We start from the raw sequence: 23,857 nt of genomic DNA, 5'->3' as shown, positions 1-23,857 counted from the left end.
CTTCGCTGTGCTGTCTGAGGCTAATGGGCGTTAAGAGTCCAACAATATCTGGAGGGCTGGCAGTCTCCCTTCTCTGTTCTAAATCATGCCTGTATTTGGACATTGCACTAAGCCATAGATTATTGTGATAGGAACAAGCCTAGCTTCCTCTAAGTACATTTGTAAGATTCATGTACAGTACTCCTTCTTTACTCCCACAATCACATCCTGCAAGGAAGAATTTGGAAGCTTTTACTTGCATCTTTGATGTCAAGAAAACATAGTTACTGTAAGATTAACCATTTTTAGGGGTCAGCTGTAGCTTTAAAATGTGGTTAATTTTCTCACATGTCAAACCAGAGGAAGAACGGGAATGGGAGGATCTATCCTTATTTTTGTCAGAGTAAACTGTAGTATATTGTAATGTGTGCATGCAACCAGCATAATCACTAGAGATAAATCTAGCTATTTTATTTTATATGAAAATTTGAATGTGGTGAACGCACTTAAGGAGATGCACACAGTATATCCACTTTGATTCTTTGAGGGCTTTTTATCTTTAAGACATGTTTTAATTAGAGCCTCTTCATTTTGTCTTTTAAAAAAAAACTATAGAGAACTATATATATTTAATGACATCTGTAAAATTCCTTACATCACATTCTGGAAGATTCACATAGATGAGCTTGGGAGTGATAGGAGAGTGAATATAATGGCCCTTTTCCCATGCGGAAAGTGTTTGTTGGTATTCAAGATTTTGTATGTTCTTAATTTGGGCATCCAATCAACCTTCATGTTTTCTTAGTCAATTTCTAGTCACTGCACCAGTGTTAATTGGGTCCTCTAATCAGAGCTGAATTAGCAATCTGGTGGGTTGGAGCAAAACATAACCAGAGTTTAAAACCACAGACTCAGGGTTGTAGCTGAAATGTCAACATAGCTGCCAAGTTTTCCCTTTTCTCACGAGGAAGCCTATTAAACATAATGGAATTTCCCTTTAAAAAAGGGATAACTTGGCAGCTATGAATGTCAATAGTGTAGCAGGGTCTCAAATAGTCATGTTTCCTAACCCTACCTGGCGGAGCCAGGGATTCACCCTACTATGTTGTGCCACTAAAATATGACCCTTCCCTCCGATATATCATAACCCCTATATCCAAATTAGATGGATGAGGGGTTTTAACTTAGCAAAAGAGTTTTCTTCTGAGCTGTACCAATTCCCTATTTCTCCACCTAATGCTTTTGATACGTAATTGAGATTGTAAAAATGAAACTGAACATCAAATTGGGAAGAAAAAAGAGTTACTTCCTAATTGTCATATGGCAATAATGTATTGCTTTTATCCTGCCATAGATTGGCCATGAAAGTTGGATGGATATCGCTTGCATATTTTGTATCGACACCATCTCCATACACAACAGTAAAACACAATTAAAGCATGCTGCATCTATTTATGTTGCACATCAATGATAATAAATAATTGGATTTGATGGTATTGATATTTGCCTTGCAAATCATCAATGACATTTTGGCTGTGATTCTTGCAATGACAATTAGTTACTCCCCTCAGAGAGCTACAGTTCTCAGATTAGTTTAAAAATTCACCTCTCTTCCCAGGATACTCTGGGAAATGTTGCTCTCTGTGGGGAATACGGGTATCTCAACAACTCTCAGCACCACAACAGTTCCCAGTATTATTAAAGTGGTATGGGGCTGTTTAAAATGTATAGTGCAGATGGAGACTCGGTTTTAGTGACGCATAGGTATTGTGCCAAAGACTTCACTGAAAGGGAATTTCTGTTTAGCGGGGAATTTAGAGAAAATGAAGAGGTGGAATCACTTAAGTCTTCTGGGAGGCAGTTCCAAGCAAGCTGACCAGCAGGTGAGAGAAGATGGAGTAATTTCAGGGATCAGAAGAGCTTTGGATGATTAAGGATGTTGGAAAAGGAGAAGCACAGGTCACAGGTAGGGGTGTATCAGGATGTATCAACAAAGACATAAGGGAGAAGTGGCCATAGAAGACTTTGAGGGTAAGTGCAAAGAATTTGTGCTTGATTCAGGAAGCCAATGTAGAGATTTAAGGAACAGCATCTCAAGAGCATGATTTAAGGAGGTACGTATCAAACCGTGGTTTGAACCATACTGTCCCTGTGCCAATTGAGACTAGAAAGGACTGTATTTGGGGGACAATCCTGCTTCCCTCTAGCTCAAGGGTAGGGAATCTTTTCCGCCCGAGGACCACATTCCTTCTGAGCAACTTCCTGGGGCTATGCACTAACTATTCTTGCCTTGCCCAATTTCATTTAGCTTTTGGTCTCACAAAATATAAATGGAAAAGAGCTGATAAATTGAGGAAAGCCACACTTGGAAGCAAGTGGGGGATCCATGAAGCATTCTAGGAGTCTTATATAAATCAGTTTGTTAACTCCCACCTTGACTTTCAGACTTGTATATTAAAGAATCTTTTTTATTATCTTGGCTGTGAGTCCTGGAAGACCTCAAAGACCTTTCCCCACCTGGCCTGGGAGTGGGGACAATGACTGACTCCACCTACAGAAGCTGAGGTTGTTGAAGAGGCCAGAGACCCATATTGGGTGTCTCTTATTGCAGACCCAGGTCATTGAGCCTGAGCTTCCATAGCTGCTGCCCGCCATGAACCGTCACTGGCAGGATTGGCAGCAACAGCAGCTGATATGTTCTGCACTTGTGAATATTTTAGTCTTTTGCTAATTATGCTGTTTTAAATCTGCATTTTATATTTGACTTCCTTTAGTAATGTCCTTTTGAAATGTTATATAGATTTTGTAGTTGACCTCCTTTGTAATGTTTTGTTTTGAAATCTTTAAGATAAGGTTTAAGTTTTCTGTTAGTTGCTTTGAATGTATATTTTAAGTTTGACTTTCTTCTGTAATGCTTTGTTCTTGCTTGCTTTGATGTTTTAAGGTAGGTTGTAAACCACTTTGAGATTTTTCTCCTTAAAAATATAAAGCGGTGTAGAAATGAAGTGAATAATGATAAAAAATAAAAATAGCACTTCTACTTTTGAGGTAGCTGTGGATGCTTCAAGTTAAACTAATTACTGAGCTTTACTAATATTAAATATATGTATTACTATTAACGGCTTATTTAACATAAATCCATTCACAGCAGTTTAGCACAAGAAACTCTTACCTTGTTACTCACTTCCTTTTCAGCAAATATCCTTCTCAATCCCTTTCTCTTAGCCATTGATTCTTTTGCAGGCATGTTTGCTAGACACCACAGTTGGACTGACACAATTTCAGAACTGTTTATGACCTTATTCCATGGAACAGATTACTAGTTACTGAAAGAGTTTATAATTCAGGGGTCAGCAAACTTTTTCAAGCAAGGGGCTGGTCTACTGTCCCTCAGAACTTGTGGAGGCCAGACTATATTTTTTGGGGGGGGATGAACAAATTCCTATGCCCCACAAATAACTCAGATATGCATTTTAAATAAAAGCACACATTCTACTCATGCAAAAACACCAGGCAGGCCCCACAAATAACCCAGAGATGCATTTTTAATAAAAGGACACATTCTACTGTACTCATGTAAAAAAATGCTGATTCCCGGACTGTCCGCGGGCCGGATTTAGAAGGCGATTGGGCTGGATCTGGCCCTCGGGCTTTAGTTTGCCTACTCATGGTTTGTATTATATGAATATGATAGATGATTTGGATGGCATCTCCTGTTTTGAATGAAAGATGTTTGTTTCTAAAACATTACAGTTCCTTTCATCGTTATGTTCTGAAATGAAATCACATGGCATCTGAGCTGTAACACACTCTCTCAGCCTATGATTCTTTTGTCTTTATTTTTTTTTTAAAAAAAAACACTCCCCAAAACCAAATAAAAAGCCTAGGAGAAATTGCGTAAGTCACTTCACTAACTTTTATATTGACTGCATTTCATACAAATTCAAATCAGTGGATGTTCTGCATTTTGTATGCATGCATTTCATGAACTCATAAGTTAGAATTACATTTCCAAGACAGATTGATCGCAACATTCTCTCTGACAAATGCTGTAATCTTATTAGGCATGAAAACTATTTACTCTTCTGTTGTTGCTCAATATAATAACCGGCTCTCTTGTTTCTCTCCCCACCACCCCTTGATGTCTCTCCACATTTAGAAATGCCAGGAAGCCCACGAAACCAGTTCACATTCAGACCACTGCCACCACCACCACCACCGCCCCACACATGTACCTGCAGCAGGAAGCCACTTTCAACAGCTGACTCTTTCCAGGGAAGATCAATGACGACCCGCAGCCAACCTAGCCCAGCTGCTCCGCCCCCTCCAACCAGTACACAGGACGCAGTGCATCTCCATAACAGTTGGGTCCTGAATAGTAATATACCACTAGAAACCAGGTAGGTACAAACTTAAAATGCACGTATCTATAACCTAAAATAAAGTGTATGTGAAACTATTTATTTATTCATTTAACAGGATTTAATCAGAAAAGAACTCTAAGCAGTTTTCAGAAAAGAATATCAAATATTTGTTACAAATGCTAAAAATAAATCAAACATTATTGAATAAAAGTAGTGGAACAGGATGCAAATATACTAAAGAAATAAAGCAAAGAAAAAGTAGCTTAGTACAGTAATTGGGGATCAGGTATTAAATGTAGGTTTTCTTATATACTGACTTTTTGTCATCTAGTCATCAGCCAATTTGTGTTTAATGGGAAATGCATCATGAATGAAGCCACATAAGTTTCAGGCTCTTGCACCCCCTCCTGCTTTTGCATGCCAGAGGAAAAGCTTCAAAGCTTCCAGTGTCACCTTTTAACAAACCATAGTTTCCTATGATGCCCAAGCTCTGGGAACTGAGTTAGGTTGCTACTGAGAAGAATCCAGGATCAAACCATGGTTTTAGATCCTAGCTTGATATCAAACCACAGTTTAAACCAACCACAGTTACTTGAGTTAAGATGTCACAGGGATGCTTAAAAACAGTGTTTAATCTCATCTTCTGGCAATGACAAAGAGAAGAGGGAAGGAAAATTCATGCACTGGAAAATCATTCTTTCCCATAACACCTTTTCTTCCAGGAGATTAAGGCAGCATACAGAGTTGTATCTCTGTCTCTGCCCCCACCTGTTTGTCTTCACCAACACAACCTTGTGGGGTAACTGGTCCTGGGCCAGCCAATGAACTATGAACACTACAGAGAAAAGTGGTATATTGGTAGATACCAGTTATTTGACCATAACAGTTACCCTAAATGACCTATCTTATCATTCCATAGAACAGCAGTGCAGACTCTGCTTAAACAGCACTGTAGCCTGGGGCTACTTTATATATGGCATTTCTTCTTCACCACTGTAGAGAAAACTGCCTTCTTTCTCAGTTTATTTCCAGCAAATGATCTGATGGCAGAAGAGGAAACACCAGTGCATTCCCCCCCCCCACTTTCCTCAAAGTTACATGAAAGGGAACAAAATTCTTTTACAATCAAACCAGACGCATTTTGATGGCAGATGTATCACTGTGCTAAATCTTTCTTGTATAATAATACTGAAATCTATCTAATAGGTTTAAGCCGATTCTTTTATGTTATTTTATTTGGAACATTTGTAATCTCAAAGTAGATTTAGAGGCATTAATTCATCTCCCCCTATAATAACCAGAGATAATTCAGAATGCACATGTTGAGTGCTTATATCATTCAAAATCTCATTCTAATTCTTAAAACCACAGCGGTTTGTAACAGCTTTCAGGACTGGACAATTCTTCCTACAAATGGTTATATTTATTTCTATTTCCTATATTTCTACCTCATGCTTCAGTTCTATGGATTCTAACAAGAAAATCAAACCATTGTCGCAGTCATCATTATCAAGAGCCCTATCTGTACTTGATATGTAAATATATACTGTACAGTAGCTGTATCTTGCAAGGAGCTCATGCATAGTTCTCCCCCTTTGCATTTTGTCCCTCAGCCTAACCTACCTAAGAGAGCTTTTTCCTGGAAAGTCTAGCCACTTTCTTAATTTCCCACCATGCCCGATACATTTTTTGTTTTTGTGGCTTGGGAGGGAGGGGAAGTAGTTGGAAAGCTGATAGTGTGCAGCTTGAAAAATGGGTGGGGGGGATTAGATGCCTAAATACATGTATATTTTTATTACGCACTTACAGGAAATGTCAGCGACAGCGTGCACTCAAATGACATAAAGGCATAATATCTTCTTTTGAATTCAACCTTTTGAAATTGGGTGTGCATTATGTTGGAGGTGCATTATATTAAGGCAAATGCAGTAAATATTGTATTGATTATGTTCTGTGTTGCTAAGGTTGTATTGGCAATTTAGTTTTGCTAACCTTTCAGACTAGTTCTGCAGCAGTGCAGAAAAGCTGAAATAAATAAATAAATAGGGCCTCAACAAAGTTGTTCCCCGATAAAAATAGTTTGGGGTTTTTTTGTGTTCCTTTCTTGGATGAGTGCTACACTTACCATTTACCCACCTCTGCCTCCACATAAATGAGAGAACTCTCCAAAGATCAGGTTCATGTGTTTTTCTGTACATCAGTCAGAAAGGTTGCAAAGACAGTAAAATTTAGTTTAGTTCCAAAGTGTTGAAAGTTCAGAAATTATTGGTATAGGAACTCAAGCGTGACTTGTGAGAACCATGTACCGTAGTCTGAGCTTGGAGCAACCAGCTCAGAACTTCTCACATGCTGAACTTCTCAGATAGACTGAAGGTAACAAAGGCTTGATCACCTAGTCCCTCCCAAGGTGAACTACCCGTAGGCCTGGTAGGACAGTTTACTCTGTGACCTTAACTCCTTCATGCATTAATTTGACTTAAGCATGTCACTTATGTGAGGCTGGTTATTCCACATCAATAACAATATAAACTAAAACATTATAAATACTGTTACAAATATTCTTTAAAAGCATTTTTATATATAAAAAATCTCCCAAATAATGATTTCAGGGTTGCTAAGAAGAGTACCTTTCAGCCATCAAAATGTCTGGGTAAACATGAATGTTTTTAAATTATCCTGAAAATCAATATTGAGGAAGATAGATGTATCTCCGCAGGAAGGATTTTTCTCAAATGGGGAACCATTACTGAAAAGGCTCTGCCACAAGCCAGTGCCAGCCGGGCAGTACCCAATGGCAGCAGCAGAGGTGCACCATCTAGAAACCCTCTGAAAAAGCTTTATCAGCTAGCAATTTGATTCTGCAGACAATACAAAATACTCTGGTAGAGGGAGCTGAGCACATCATCCTGCCGATTGTATACACTGACAATATCAGAATAGGTTCAGGGTCCAGAATTGTATCTCACAGTCCGCAGTTTGCTTGAATGCCTTGTGTGCTGCCTCGCCCAACCTAGCTCAGTATGTTAAGTTTAGTGCCTGTAAGTCTGGGAGTGTCTCTAAGCTTGTGGTGCAACTGAGCAGGCCCGTCCTAGCCATAGAGGCTAGTGCCATGGAGAACCATGGCGCCGGCCGCTGGAAGGGCGCCAAGTGAGCGCAGGGTTCCGGCGATCTGGCCAAGACTGCGCTTCATTAGCTGAGAGGCTGCGCCGCGTCTCTCTTCTTCTCCGAGAACTCCGCGCTGTGCCTCCTCGTTTCCCCAGCGCTGGGTTCCGCTCAGTGGAGCTTCGCCACCAGCGCGCGCACAGCGCCCAAGCAGCTCTGGCTGCTCCCGCGGTGCGCACACTGGTGGCGAAGCTCGACTGAGCGGAACCCAGAGCTGGGGAAATTAGAAGGAGGCATAGCGCGGAGTCCTCGGAGGTGGCCTCCCGCTGCTGCCGCGGTCCGCTTGGCACTCCCGGGCCCTTGGAGAGGCTCTGGAGGGGGGCACTGGAGGGACCTAGCGCCAGGGTGCTGGATGGGCTTCAGACGGCCCTGCAACTGAGAGCAGAAACAATATATAAGGAAGGGGAAGGAACCTGTAGGCCCCAAAGAAAGAGTTGGGGCTTCTCCTGTGATATTCTTCTAAACTGAGAAGGAACCAATAATGAATCACCACTGTAAGAACTTAGCGGAACTAGGGGTGAATTGCTGAGGAAGAAGGTGCTCAAGGGCAGAGGAGAACTGTAGTTGCCGGAGAGTTTTTGGAGTTCCTTGCTGGCTAGGACAAGCAGAGAAGCCAAAGTCTGACTCTGTACAGGGATGTTTTTAGTCAGGAACAGGCAGAGTAAAAGTGGCTATCCTGCTTTATTTGTGTGCCCCATCTGTTAATAGATGCAGAAAAATAACTGAATAATCGTGGGGGGGGGGGGACAGAGGAAAGCTACAGAGTTATTTCAGTTACACATAATTTTGCTCAGACCCCAGCTGCACTATACATTTAAAGCAGTACCATACCACTCTTCCAGCCAAAATGGGTTTAGGATTGTAACCTCTAGTTTAAAGTAGGGTAAATTCCTAGTTTACATGTAAAATCCAACAGCATCCTATTATTAAAAACTAGTGCTTTCAGAGTGGTGAAAGAGAGACAGCAATTTGTGGGAAAAGATAGCAGAGCTAGGATAACATTAAAAAGGTTAAGAGGCCCCTTTTAGAGGCAATTTCTTATTTTCACCTTAGATAAATTTATTATGTCTCCCTCTCCATTATGATAAAGCACTCACACACATTGCCAACCCATGGCTTGTTCCCTTTTCTCTCACTAAAAATAATTATGATTCTCAGCTTTTATGAATACTTTGCTCTAATTGTTCAGGACTGATGATTTACAGGGTCATATACTGTCATTATCCTTGACAGCCATAGCTTTATGTGCTTATTGTTTTTATAGGATCCTTAAAACATCAACGACTCAACAGAGCATGCTTTCCTGTTCTCTGCATTTCAAGTTTGTTTTAAGTCGCTTAAATGCACACTCTGGTTATCTTTGTTTTGCTTTGTTTATTGAATACAGAGTATTTCTGTAGCTCAACCAGGACTGAAAAGCAAAAGCAGGTTATATAACATGTTATAGAATAATGTACTTTCAAGTCATAATCCAGAAAGTCGCAGGAGTAGAAAAGTTTGTTTAAGAAACAGCATTCCCACTTACGCATCCGCAGAAATAGGGGACATGCGCCGCTGAAAAAGAAGATAAATGAGAACACAATTGTCATTAAAAATGTCACATGCTAATTTATAAGTATATATTCAAATTTAGAAATAATTACTAAAATGTAAATTTCAAAAAGTCAATCCAATTAATTTCATTTCCAAATCACCTCAAATAAAAAAAAATTAATTAATTTTCACCACAAATCCATATCACTGTAAATCAGTTCTTTTTCAATTAACCTATACCCAAATAGTTTGTTAAAATATTTGAGGCTATAATCCTATGTGAATTTCCTTGGGAATAAGCCATAGGTGCATTACAGCAGTTGATTCAGAAGTCAGTTCAATTTAATTCCTAGGTAAATGAGGTTAGGATTGCAGCCTTAATTGGTACTTAATTACTGATGTAGCATGGGAAACATCACCTGGTGAAATTCTTCCATTTATGCAACTAAGGCTGCAATCCTAAACTTTTTTTTTACAAGGGCACAATTCCTAGTGAAGATGGCAAGAGTTACTTCTGACTACAAAATTAGACCAAAAAAGTTTGAGTAGCCAAATAAATGGAGTGGAATGGGGCAGGCAGTTTAAACCTGTTCACAACTCAATAGGAGATGCCTCTGAGTAAACAGACAGCAGGTCAGGCCTATGGTGGTCAGATGAAAAGGGAACAGGGCTTCTACACCTTTAAGAGTTTTGTAGAACTGGAATTTCGACATGTGGTTTGTCCACACAGAAAACTAGTATCCCAGGAGAAAGAGTGCTCTCTTCTACCTGACATGTGCTTTGTGCAGGGTAGGCTTTGATTTTTGTTTGTGCTGGGATTTGGGGAAGGGAGATATTCTACTTTGTCCACACCCCAGTGACAACTTTGTTTATTTTTTTATTACTAACAGACAGAGATCTCCAATGCAAGCCTTCTAATATTGCTGCCTCTCAAAATAAACATTTCTTTCTCTCAAAGATATCTTTGCTACCTCACCTGTCTCACAACAGACGCTTGGCAGCAATTTTCAAGTCTACAAGTTTATTGTCTGCTACATTGTATTTGTGTCACGATTAAGGCTGCAGTCTTAAATGCACTTAGCAAGGAGTAAGCCAGGAATCCCCAAACTGCGGCCCTCCAGATGTTTTGGCCTACAACTCCCATGATCCCTAGCTAACAGGACCAGTGGTCGGGGAAGATGGGAATTGTAGTCCAAAACATCTGGAGGGCCGAAGTTTGGGGATGCCTGGAGTAAGCCCTTTGAACAGAATGGGCCTTTTTTCTGAGTAGATATACATAGAATTGTTCTAAATGAGCAAGACTTAATGAACAGAAACTATTCAACCAATTATCTGTTGGATCAGATTCCCACCCAGCTCAGCTCAACCTGGGAGTCATCCAGGTTCACAGAAAGTAATGTTCTGCTTTTAAAACAAGGAGACTTTGAACTAAGGGTGTGGAAACCTTTTGAGCCACATTACCTCTTGGGGAATCTTCCGGGAGGACATGCTAATGGTGGGCAGGGCCAGAGGCAAGAGAATATGGTTGAAACAATTAATGCCGCTCTAAACTTAACGTAGTAGGCTACATTCCAGGCTACATGAAAGGCAGACATTTCTGTACACTTTTACACAAGCAAGAGGCACATTCCATTTCAAGGACACATTCCAGATAGGCATGTGGTGCAGAGCAAGGCCTGTGAGAAGCATGACCAGGAAATCAGTTGCAGCCTAGGGAGAGGCCTCCTCTATATTTAAAACTCTTCATGACTATGCCCCTGGGGAGGAGTGCCTCAAGCTACTGTCTAGATGTTGGCTAACAGTTCAACACTATCAGTTCCAGGTGGCCAGTTGTATCACCTTGCTTCCACGCCATTTCAGATGAGCTGCCACAGGCAAAGTCGGAGAAGGAAGTCGTCTCCACATGGAGCGAAATACTTCCATTGTTTTCTGTTAATCTAACACAACTAAAAAAAAACTTAAATAGTAAGGGACTATCATAAGTAAAAGACTGAGTACTGAGGTCTCCGAGATAATAGCTAGATAAGCTGGGCCCATCCTAGCTAGGTTGGGTCCCCCTTCCCACTTTGCAGGTTCCTCTAAATAACAAGGCTTTCTCCATTGAGAATTATAAAAAGCCCCATGTCTTTATGGAAATCCATCTGGCATAGTAGGCCAAGGGGATTCTGGATTACATCTGTCAGCTATAGTCCTTGTTATTCCTTCGTCTGCTGTTTTTGTTACTGGAATGCCTTTCACACAGGTCTTCATGTGATTAGGAATCATGCAATAAAATGAACTAAAACTGGTTGTAAATACAAACAACATCAACAACAACAACAACAACTCAATGTATATATATATATTTTTACAAATTAACACCCAAAGCTGAGACCTTTAAAAACCCATCCCGTTAGAAACACTTTTCAGAACAAAATGGCTTCATTTGTTTCTGAAAGTATGAATTGTTGTTGCCTGCTGTATCTCAACATGGATGATGTTCCACAAAACAGAGACAGCCACACAGAAAGTTGTGCTCCAAATTGCTGTAGAGTGGATTTCTCATATTTTTGCCATGGTTCTGTTATCCTTACCAATGGGGGGGGGCGGTTCTGATTACTTTTTTCACATGCACAGAGTATACTTCCTTCTTTCTTAATTAACCTGCTGTACCTATAATTAGAGCAGTTAAACTATGGATTTTCCTCAGGCTTTATTGGTGAAGTGGGGATGCTAACTGGCATTAATGATTGTGACTACAGAACAGGGGAGGGGGGCATTTAATTAATATGAAGTACAGAGGTGTAATCTTGTGTGTATTCAGCCACCACCACAATGTAGACACCATCTCATTGTTTCTGTGTGAGTGGAATCATGTGATTTAAGTGTCTTGGATTTGTTTGGCATTCTTCCAGTATTTATTGAATAGGGGGGGGGGAGTAGGTTTTCTGTCTGTGTGGTTTCCATTTGTGTGTTGATTTTGTGTTTGTGATTTTGGTTCCGTGCTTAATCATAGGGATGCAGCATGATGGTGTTGTGGTCTGCTCCCAAACAGGCCACTTTTTGTGGATGTGCAGCTCCTTTTATTGTTTTTTGTCTTGAGCTGTACCTTTTTGGACTGTTGATTTTTTTAAAAAAATGTTTTCTTATTTCATTAGGCTGCTCTTCAGCAAAGCTATTAGGGTGACGTCCAACATGAATCAATATAATTATATAAAATTATGTACAATCACACTTAGGCAAACAGCAGAGCAGAATAGCAGCATTCAAATCCAACATACGATAAAACTTTATCAATGTAACTTTAGAGTTTTGTAGTCTTGGTGCCCCAGAATTGTCTTCGATAATGCACTCAAGATCATTCAAGTTAATATGAGTGAACCTGGTGCCTCCAGGTGGTGTGGACTACAACTACCATCATTCCTGACATTTGTCTTTGCTTGATGGAGCTTCTGAAAGTTGTAATTCAAAAAACACCTGAAGCGTGTTTAGTTTGTTGAAGTATTATAGGTACCCCAATTGGTGATGGGGAACTTATAGTCTTCCTGATATTGTTGGACTCTAGCTCCTGGGCCAGTGGCCATGCTGACTGATGGGAGCTGGAGTCCAATAGAATTTGGAGGGCCACAGGCTCCCCACCTGTGGAATGGAGTGGAGGGGAAAATCTTACTCTCTGTGGAAAATGGGGCAACCTACACAACTGTGTAAGTAAGAAGACTTGAAAAGATTTCCTGAACCAGAAGATTCGAAGACACTTATCAGACCAACATGACACTTGGTTAATGAGTCGTTTCTCCAGTGTTCTTTTTTATCATCTTTATTACAGTGAAACAACAAAATAATAATAATAATGTAATGCTGTTTCATTTTTCAAATCCTTTTGGCTTGATATCTGTTTTTCTGGCATGCCTCTTGTACATGCCATTTTCTGTCTAATTAAATAATGATTCTAACCTCACTTGTGGCGCATCACATTTTGAACAGGCACATTGAGGAATAGAAACGCAGTTTGACAGCCCCTCTACTGGTTTTTCACTGCCAAATGGTGGTGGGAGATATATATATGTCTTGACTATAAAACAGGATGAAGTAAAAGTTACCGTATATGTATTTGTCAGCCACTTTACAGAAATTTATTTCTTCAGTTATTTATCACATACACAGGCAGGCCCCATTTACGTGGGGGTTATGATTCGAGGAGCCATGTATACAGTGGGACCTCGACTTACGAGCTATTCGACATCCGATGTTTTCAAGTTACAAGCGGAAAAAGTAGCTGTGCACTCACAATTTTTTTGACATCTGAACGGAAAACCCGTTCACGGCTAGATGCGGTTTCCTCGACTTATTCCAATGCGTTCAGGGGCGTAGCCAGGATCAAAACTAGGGGGGGGGGGCAAGCCATGGTCGTTCAGGGGCGGGGCCAAGGCACGGAAGGGGAGGGGCCACAAAGTGGGCGGGGCTAAAGGGCCAGCGGGCCTGATGGCATTGTGGTGGTGGCAGCAGCGGCCACCTTGTGCTTCTGGGGGTGGTAGCGTTGGCGGCTACCCTGCTTGGCTGGAGAGGACGGGAGGGTCGGGCAGGCGAGAGGGGGTGGCAGGGCGGACGAGGGTGGGGCAAGGCATGGCCGCAGCCACGACGGTTCCGAGGCGTTGCTGCATATCAGCATAATATTTCAACCATGGTTCAAGCCCCACCTTAGGAAAAAAATCCTGCATTGCAGGGGGTTGGACTAGATGACCCTTGTGGTCCCTTCCGACTACAATTCTACGATTCCATTGATATATTACCATACCATATGCTTTCTTGAATTGTCCTGCTCCTAGGCATAGCAGCCAACTCCTAGAGGCCTAGGTGCCTCTCCCCCCCCCCAATTACTGGTAAATACTGTATTTGAAAGAGTCATCCCCCCATGTTGATGGGCTTTCTATGTGGGACTTATCTGCCCCCCCCCAGTATGTTATTAAGGATGGAAGAGGGAGGGAAGGAAGGAAGAAATAGAGAGAGGGATAACTCATATTTGTGGGTGCCTCTGGGTGACGCTGTGATGCTGGAACTCTGCATGTACAGGAGCCTTGTAAGCAGCTTTCTCTCTGCTTGATTTACAGCAGGCACGTCCAACAGGTAGATTGTGATCTACCAGTAGATCACTGGATGTCTGTGGTAGATCACTGGTAGGTCACTGGCACCCCTAAAAAAAGCTCACCCAAAATTTTCCTCCTCCCTCAAAAAAGTTGAACTATGACCTGAAGCCCTAAACAAAAATGGGCCTCCCTCCCTCCTAAAAGAAGCTCAACAAGTTTGACCTAAACCCCAAAAAACAGGGCTTCCCTTCCTTTAAAAAAAAACTCAACAGCTTTGACCTGAACCCCCCAAAAGGGGGTAGATCACCCCCAGTTTTAAACTCTGAGTAGATCAGAGTCTCTTGGGAGGTGGCCACCCCTGATTTACAGTATACAGATGCAGGAGGAGGGGCAGACTGGAACACCAATGCTTTTTATAAACATCACTGTGTCTGTCAAAGCTACAGCCCCCCCCTTTCTTATTCACTTCTTTTTAGCCTTGCAGAGCCACCTTAGTCAAATTGAATCCTCTGAGTCTGTACCCTCATTAAATCGCCGATAGAACTCTTAATGCTCCTGAATGCTCATTAACAACTCCCACTTAAGAACAATAGGGTGAAATGGTCAGCTATCGAATCTTGCCTGGGGATATATGCTCCATTGTCTTAACTGCTTAACTACTGGTAGCCACTTTGCTTTATTTATTTGATGCGTTTTTGTTACTGCTGTGTCCCCCCCCCCCAGCAAGGGGAGACTTAGCTGCTCTTGCTAAAGCAAAGCCCTTTCCACTTCAGTTTTTGGAGGGGAAAAGTGCTGGTTATGGTCTGTAAAATAGGGACCCAGGTGGCGCTGTGGTTAAAACTACAGAGCCTACAGAGCCTAGGGCTTGCTGATCAGAAGGTCGGCGGTTCGAATCCCTGTGACGGTGTGAGCTCCCGTTGCTTGGTCCCAGCTCCTGCCAACCTAGCAGTTCGAAAGCACGTCAAAATGCAAGTAGATAAATAGGAACCGCTACAGCGGGAAGGTAAACGGCGTTTCCATGTGCTGCTCTGGTTTGCCAGAAGTGGCTTTGTCATGCTGGCCACATGACCTGGAAGCTATACACCGGCTCCCTCAGCCAATAATGCGAGATGAGCGCGCAACCCCAGAGTCGGTCACGACTGGACCTAATGGTCAGGGGTCCCTTTACCCTTTACCTTTATGGTCTGTAAAATACATTTATTTTTTTGCTTCTAGGGGGGGCAGTTGCCCCCTCCTGCCCCCCTGCCTACGCCCATGAATGCGTTTCTATGGGAAACCGCTTTTCCTATGGGAAATTCGACTTGCGAAGTTTTCGACCTACAAGTGTGCATTCAGAACGGATTAAATTCATAAGTCGAGGTCCCACTGTATAACTGAAACCCATTGAAAAAACGTGCAAACACCCTGCTCCACTCCGCCCCCATTCTGCCCCCGTTCCACCCTTTTAGTGATGTTTCAGTGATGTTCTTATGATGTTTCCAGGTCACTTCCGGGTTTTGCTCATTGTGTGTATACACACTGAGCTTCATGGAAGAGTGGGTATTTGAACCCTTGTCTCTAAGAACATAGTCTGACACTCTAAACGCTACACCACACTGCATCTTTGTCGTTGTTTTAATGCTGCCAGCCAATACTATGTAAGAGTCCATTTGTAACTTTGTGTGTTTCTTATGCATCCATAATCCACTTTTCCTTTCTTTTTTGAGTGGGAGGTTATAAAAAGTGTCCTGACATTTTTTAGATGCATTGGGTGATTTTAGATGTGTTTCCGGCCTTGTTGTAATCCAGCACAAAGGCATGTCTAGAAGCAAAGTCATTAACTTCCAAGTAAACAGGGCTGTTATCAGGCTTAAAGGGAATAAAAATGGAAGCACCATATCACTGTGCTATTAAACCACAGGCTTGTCGCCATATGTGTAGATTTCAGAATTTCTGTTTAGTCAGAAAGGCACATTCATGAGAACCAATGGGACCAGATTAGTTCTATGTTTTAGGCTGCAGTTAGAAATTAATCAGTTGCATGAGATTTTGTTGGCAGATATCTGTGGGAAGGGCTTTAGCTCAGTGGTAGAGCCTCTGCTTTGAATGCAGAAGACCCCAGGTTTAATCCATGAAATCTCTAGGTTGGGTGGGAATATCCCTTGTCTGAAAGTCCTGGAAAGTTGCTGCTGGTCCATGTGGACAATACTGAACCAGACAGACCAATATTTTGATGTGGTACTTGTTCCACAATGATGATGATAATAATAATAATTAATAATAATAATAATAATAATAATAATAATAATAATTTATACCCCACCCATCTGGCTGAGTTTCCCCAGCCACACTGGGCAGCTTCCAACAGAACATTAAAATGTGATAATCTATTAAACATTAAAAGCTTCCCTAAACAGGGCAGATGTCTTCTAAGTCTGGTAGTTGTTTTTCTCTTTGACATCTGATGGGAGGGTGTTCCACAGGGTGGGTGCCACTACCGAGAAGGCCCTCTGCCTGGTTCCCTGCAACTTGGCTTCTTGCAACGAGGGAACCGCCAGAAGGCCCTCGGCACTGGACCTCAGTGTCTGGGCAGAACGATGGGGGTGGAGACACTCCTTCAGGTATACTAACGGAGATTTTATGCCAATTATGTTTTGTTAAAAGGTTTGTATGTGTGACAATATGTTATTTCTCTTTTCTGGATTCTGTTGTCATCTTTGCCTGGCATGGGTGGGCTCCAAGGGCTTGTCTATACTTCCACTTGTCCTGTGCCTAGAAAGCATGGGTCCGAGCCATTCTTTTGCTGGACCCATGCTTTCTAGGTACAGGTCCAAGCGGTTTTCCCCTTGCCCCACTCCTTCCCAGGGAAACCCCCCTCTTGCCATTTGCTCTGACTGAGTGCTAGAGTGGTTTTCCCTGGGGGAAAGCAGCAGGACAAGAGGAAGTGTTTCATTTCCCATGGCTGGTCTAGCAGAAGAACTTACAACACCAATATATTTAAGAAATTTTGAGAATAGCTTACATTTTCTTTACAATAGAATACCTGCACTATAATAAACCAGGAGCTCTCTAATAGGTTATTTCCAGTAATTGGGAGATGCAGTTTCATAGTCATCTTAGAGTTCCTTAAAAAGAATACATATGAAATAATACATATTTAATTTCTTAATTGCACATTGACAATCTATATTTTAACAGATTTCCATCAAAATTAATTCTAGATCAACATGCTTTCTCAAGTCATTTTAGTACTATTATTTTTTGTGTTTGAACTACCATTCAGCAATGAATCAACATAATTATTGCAAGCTATTTATTGTGATAGCCTTAATAACAGATTTGAGTTCATCATTTTGTTGCCTTTTTTGTACTCTAATGATCTCTCTGAGCTGTGCATCGCAGAAAGTAATCTGTGTTGTGCATGTCAAGCCATTTATGTTAATGTTCAACAATCCAATAGGTTTTCTGTTTAAAAGGAAAATAGGGAATTAAACAGTTTTGCCATTTTCTATCCAGAAACTGTTAAAGCATTTTTTATTAAAAAAAGAATAATGTGAATGGGAAAAAAAGACCAACAAGAATTTATTATATCCTTTTTCCTTATTCCACATTGTGGTCCTGATCCTGATCCCACAGAAGTCAGTGGGGGATTTGCTGGCCCTCGGCTGTGGAATTGCCTTCCACCAGAAATCAGGAGGACCATGTCTCTTCCCTCGTGCCAAGTGAAATGTAAGACCCTCTTTTTGCAAAAGCCTTCCCTCTACAGCATTTTTGCTACTTTATACATAAAGGGCCTAGGACTTCTGCCCACAAGATAAAGGAAAGAGCATTCAAATCAGAAGGGAAACATGTACAGTTTGATAGCAACATGTTTGGGGATAAGGTTCACCACATGGTCTCACTGACTACTTTGTGTGATTTTGTAAACAACTTTCAACTATTGTAGGGGAGGGGAAAGAAGTTTGCTTTGCATTTTAAAATGAAACTACATAATTTGCACTTCTTGAAACAACATGCAAACAAAGCTTAATTATCCTTCAAAATACATATATTAGTAAAGATTAACCTACAAAAATGCATTATATTAGAAACAGTTGTTTGTAAAAAATATCCTTAATTATCCTTCAAAATTTGCACTTCATCAAATTTTGTGAAGCAGTTCTCCAACGACAAAAGATATACAGAAATGCATATAATAGGCAAAAGTGTCTGGAAAAATGCATATACAGTATTAGTAAAGATTAACTTACAAAAATGCATTATATTAGAAACAATTGCTTGTAAAAAGACGCACTCAAATGCTGATGAATTTCCATGAGGACTTTAATAATAATCTGAAACTGATATGGAAATGCAACAAATTGAAGTGAACACTGGAAAAATGACAAACTGAAGTTGACACTCCCATCCATTCCTGAATAGTAGGGATGGAAATTTTAGGTAAATGAGCCACAATGCTTAAGAATTTTCTTTGTGTGTGGAGTCCCTGTAACCTAGGCCTAGAAATAAATTCAGACATGACTCATATTTTTGGTTTGGTTTTTGGCAGAATTTAGGCCACAACTTTATTGATTACAAATCAAGTGAGTGGTTGCATAGGCTCTGGTTCCAAAGCTACCTAAAGTAGCGCTGACTCAGGACGTACCTTGAGTCAGCAGCCAGGTTCACAACTGGGACGGGGTATCTGACGACCACCAGGTCCTGATTCTCCCATGTGTGCCCAGAACTATGGTGAGGGCACACCCCACTTGGGGGAATACCAACCAGTAGTCCAATGGATTCCTTTAGGAGGAATACCCAGGGATAGAGTGGTAAGGGCTCATTCCTCCCTTATCAGCATGAACCAGAGCCTATCCGCCAGCCTTACAAGTTGTGATGAATTGCTATGCGGCAGGTGAAACCCAAGTGGCAACAGCCAATCAGCCAAGTGGGGGAAATTCCTGCCATGCCCCTGTCCCAAAGACAGGTGACACATGATGGCAGAGCAAGGTCAAGTGCAAGCCCTAAAAATAGGGAGTGGTGGGTGGGTGTTCCGATGCACGAAGCCGGAGAAGGACACTCTCCACGGCTCGGACAGGGGTTATATAGGTGGTCCATCTGCCTCCTTTGACTGACATGCCCTTAGTCCAATTGCACCCCGCAAATGGATCACCAATAGCGTGTTGTGGCTGCTCCAATTGTCCGCACCCCAACATCTAGTCCTGGTTGTTGGGCCCACCGCAACGCGTGCCCTCTCTTGCAGGGAGGACCCGATTTATCCAACCCTGAAGCCAACATAAATCTTTCCATCAACATCTATGTATGCCTTAGATATTTATTTTTACAAAGGGAAAAACCAATAGGACTGTGTTAAGAACCCCAAATTATATTCAAGATTATTCTAGGCTAGAATTCTGGATTGTATGTGCCCAGTACACATAGACCAATTTTGGAAGTCTAAGGGCTCTGAAAAACCAGCAAGGAGGTCTAGATCTAGATGTGCAATCTGGGAATATTGAACAATAATGCAACTTACAAATACATGTTTCTCATTTACTGTTACAGAGGCCCTAAGCTATATGATGGTTCTTTCCCCTATTCCACTGAGTAATAAGGGAATAAGGGAAGCTCCAATGTAAGATGTGATGATATGATGAATTACAGCCACTGTCTTAGTGCCACATTCTAAAAAAACATGACTCAGGAACTTGTGCCCCCCTGATGTTGTTGGATTCCCAACTTCCATAAGCCCCAGTGCTTAGCATGAACATGTGAGCTCCCATGGTTTGGCTTGGCATGTTGGACAGTGGAATGGACTCCCTTGAGAAGTGATGGACTCTTTTGGAAGTTTTAAAGGAGAGGTTGGATGGTCATCTGTCATGGATGCTTTAGCTGAGATTCCTGCAAGGGGCTGGCCTAGAGGCCCACAGATTAGCTACCATGTTCAAGAGCAACAGAAAACAAATTTGCTGCAATGTCAGGTTTTTTCCTGCCCCAGCTATATCTTTAGCTTCTCCTGGCCCTATGGCCCAATTGATAAAAGTATGGATAAATGAATCTTTTGCAATATTAACACCATTCACCCCCCCCAAAAAAATCTAAACACCTGCAGTTTAGTATGAACTCATGGTCTCCAACCAAACACCGATGCACCTAGATCACTGGTCACCAGTGTGGCACCTAAGGGTGCAATGGTACCCTTGAGGCCATTGTCTCATGCCCATGAAACCTTTGAACCTCCCACCACCACCTCATTTGGCAATGAGGTAGGTAAATACACCCCCCCAAAAAAAATTGAGCTGAAGAAGGAACCTGCAAAAGTGTCTCTCTTCCCCACTTCTTCTTTCAGCTTTCTATGGCTTTCAAGGTTTATTCTTCTGAAGTGCCTAGAGCAGGTGATACTCACAAGATTCACTTAAGACTCCAAATGCTCATGGGCCTAGAAAGGTTGCTGACCTCCAACAAATGCATCACACACTGCCCCCTTTTTAGTATTTCCTTTATTAATAAAGGCACATCATCACCACATGTCAAATTTGGCACCACATGAAAGAAAGATAAATATATGCAGAATCAAGTGTAAGATCAACCCTTCTTACTTGGAAAGTGCATTGTACTTTGTCAACATTAACTCATTTGGGCTGTCAAGTCAGCCTAAAATCAGTCCGTTCACTGCCTTGTTTTTAGCCAATTACTGAGTTATTAAAATTAGTTATTTTATTAGTTACCGGTAGTTATTTAAATGTGTAATGAGTGGTCCAAATCAGGAGATACACCCAAATATGCCTGGAAGCTTTGGGTACCATTGCATATTCAAATGTTTTGGTTACAGTTTTTCATTTTAATCTGCTGCTCATCAAATAGTAATATAATTTGGTTAATGCTCTTAGCCCCAGGAGATAGCAATATAAAGTCTCTTATGATTATATACATGTGTATAGTGATTTTTTTTTTTTTACGTTTTTGGTTGCCGAAGCAGCTGAATAAACAGGCTAAATCCAGAAAGCAAATGCTTTGGCAAACTTCACTAAATCATAAACAGATAAGCTGAAGAAAACTTTAACAGCAAGACTGTTGTAAATAACAGTTTATGGACAGACTCCTTCTGGCTAAGCAACAGAACAGAACAGATCAGGTCAGATGCTTCTAGCAGAATATAATTATTACTGTTAAGCATACTGAACATGCTAGTCTCTTCAGATATAAGAAACCCAGGGCTAGAGTTATTAAGTAGCCTTGTGCCAAGCCAAGTCAGTCTAGCCCAGTATAAACTAGGGGGGGGGGACCCTTGGCCCTCCAGATGTTTTTGAACTGCAGTTCCCATCTGCCACAGCAAGCATGGCCAATTACCAGGGATTATGGGGAGTTGTGGTTCAGCAGCATCCTGAGAGCCAGAGATTTCTCACACCTCGTCTACACTGACTGGTAATGGCTCTCTTGGATTTCAGACGGGAGTCTCACATAGCTTTACCTGGAGGTGCCAAAGATTGAACCTGGGACCTTTTGGATGCAAAGCAGATCCTCCATCACGGTTCTTACTATTGCTCCTTTAAAATTCTAAGGAAAAATTATGCTCTAGGTTGCGCTTTTGGGTGTGATCCCCTGCCATTGCTATTCCCATTATCCCAAGGACACGCCAATAAACATAAATAATATACAGCTATTGCATAGGGCTAAAAAATACTAACATTAATTTGTTATATTATTTGTATATAAAATGTGTGTGTGTGTTTATGTGCACACACACATATTTTTAATTTTATACACTTTTTTTCTCCCACTGCTCTTGACTTTTAAGTGCAGCATGACACAATTAGATTGCATATGTGAAGCTTTTCCTAGCAGAGAAATAAAGTGCTGGGAGAAGCTTCAAGTATTTCCTTCCTTGGCATGAATCCATAAATTCTATCAATGCTTTTGAGAGACCCTTTTTGTGCTCTCCAACAACCCTCCACATCTCATGTACAGAGGTCTTGGGACAGAGTCTAACTTGAGGTCACATTAAGGCTCAGCTTCTGTTTTACTTGGAACCACTGAAGCTTCTTGCTGCTTCCAAGCATCTCTGAAGCTCAGCACAAATTTGAAGATGAGGTCTCACTCTTGGAGGGGAGCAGATTTCAATTGTGATGCTGCCCTGAGACTTCCTACTGCTTCTTAATACCTTTAGTGCACAGCACAAGGTCAGAGAAAAGGTCCCATCTCTTGACTTGTTCTGGGACAACAATTCACCAGATTCTCCAAAGACACATTTGCCATTGCCAGTCTGGTTGACTGCATTTGTGGATTCCTCAGTCAAAGGCAGGATTGTTGGGGAGTGGGGGGGGGGTGGCAGCACTAATAGTATACATGTTTTATAAACAAACACTGATTGCATCAGGTTATTCTGGCATGCTCCAAAATCTAGGCAAATGAGTAGTGGCAAATGGCTGTCAGTAGCAGCATGGATAATGGGTGGTGGAGCCACAGGGGCACCCTCTGAGGCACCCACATCACAGCAGGGGGTGGCAAGGTTGTGTGCAAATATAGGTGCCGGATATGTGGTAGCACCCCTGTTGATGCAGCCATATGGCCCCAGCCTTGCCGCTATCCTGTCCAAGTAAGCAGCAGTGACACCAGTGTTGGGAACATTGCTCTGTGGCTCTGCTTCACCTCATGTGGATTTGCCTCCACATTTCTAGAATTACCCACAGCAGAGTTTTACCTGGGCCAAGGAAGAATGAATTGTTTCAATCAGTGCATTTCCACATGGTTAGACATTCAAGATTCCATTATCCTGTTATCTGTATCTGTGTATGTGTGCATGTGTAGGATGTGTACCGGTATGTGCATGTAATATGTCAGAAAAACAGATGCATACACACATATATAGCGATCATTGTGTAACTCCTTACAATATATTGTGAAATACATGCGTCTAAAATTAAATTAGTTTAACATATGTGAGGCGGACTCTATGTTTCATTCTAAGAGGGCTTTAAGACATTGCAAACAAGTGACCTGGCAGCCAACTGTGGAAGATGCCAAGCTAGCAGCTGGCAACACTTTGGTGAAAAGTCCAAACCCACTCTGAGAATGTGTTTGTTTACTATCCAAAGGATTAGGATCAGGCTGTAACTGTGTTGAATAGAGCTTTGCAGGAAAACACAACAAAATTTCATATGCAATTGGAACACTTAATGTTTTGCCCCTTTTCATACTTGGGAAGTCTGGGGGCATCTGCTTCATAAATGCTACTTGCCCTCAAATCTATTTTTTGTGAAAATTCATTCTCATGTTTTAAAACACATCATTGAGGAAATATTAGCATGGGCAGAATAAACAACACTCTTTAGATTCTTATCATCAAAGGTCTTTGTGACATTTTGTCCCTTCTGTTTGTGTATATCTAGGAATCTTATGAACTCTGATACTGCCTTTTCAAAATTCCTACAATGATGAATCCTGCACAGCTTGAGATCATGCATGTGCTGTGTTGTGATCAAATAGACATATTAGAGTCCGGAAAAGAAACACTAACATTGCATGGATTCCAGCTTATGATTATTGAAAACTGCATGCTGAGGCCAAAAGGAGCATTTTATACTGCTATCCTAAACGTATTTACCTAGGAACACAATAGGACTTACTTCTGAATCTGCATGGGTTTGTGTTGTTTATAATGGCACCTACTCTAGGGCAGTCTTCTTCAATCTGGTGTCCTCATATATTGTAGGACTACAATACCCATCATCCCTGCCCATTGGTCATGCTAACTGGAGCTGATGGGAGTTGTAGTTCAACAACATGTAGAAGGCACCA

The 23,857-nt window shown here is 41.5% G+C and overlaps 1 protein-coding gene across 1 annotated transcript in view; it reads left to right on the top strand.

Moving 5' to 3' along the window:
• TENM1 (teneurin transmembrane protein 1) overlaps nt 1–23,857 on the top strand; it is a 371,047-nt gene that overhangs the window by 171,314 nt on the left and 175,876 nt on the right. The window contains exons 4-5 of the mRNA XM_060270166.2: nt 4,139–4,379; nt 17,717–17,809. Of these exons, the coding sequence (XP_060126149.1) occupies nt 4,139–4,379; nt 17,717–17,809 (334 nt within the window). The remainder of the gene's footprint in view (nt 1–4,138; nt 4,380–17,716; nt 17,810–23,857) is intronic.

The sequence above is a fragment of the Zootoca vivipara genome, chromosome Z2 (assembly GCF_965207765.1).
Source record: "Zootoca vivipara chromosome Z2, rZooViv2.hap1.1, whole genome shotgun sequence".
NCBI lineage: Eukaryota > Metazoa > Chordata > Lepidosauria > Squamata > Lacertidae > Zootoca > Zootoca vivipara.
Note: the sequence above shows the minus strand (reverse complement) of the source record. Positions and strands in the feature narration are given on the sequence as shown.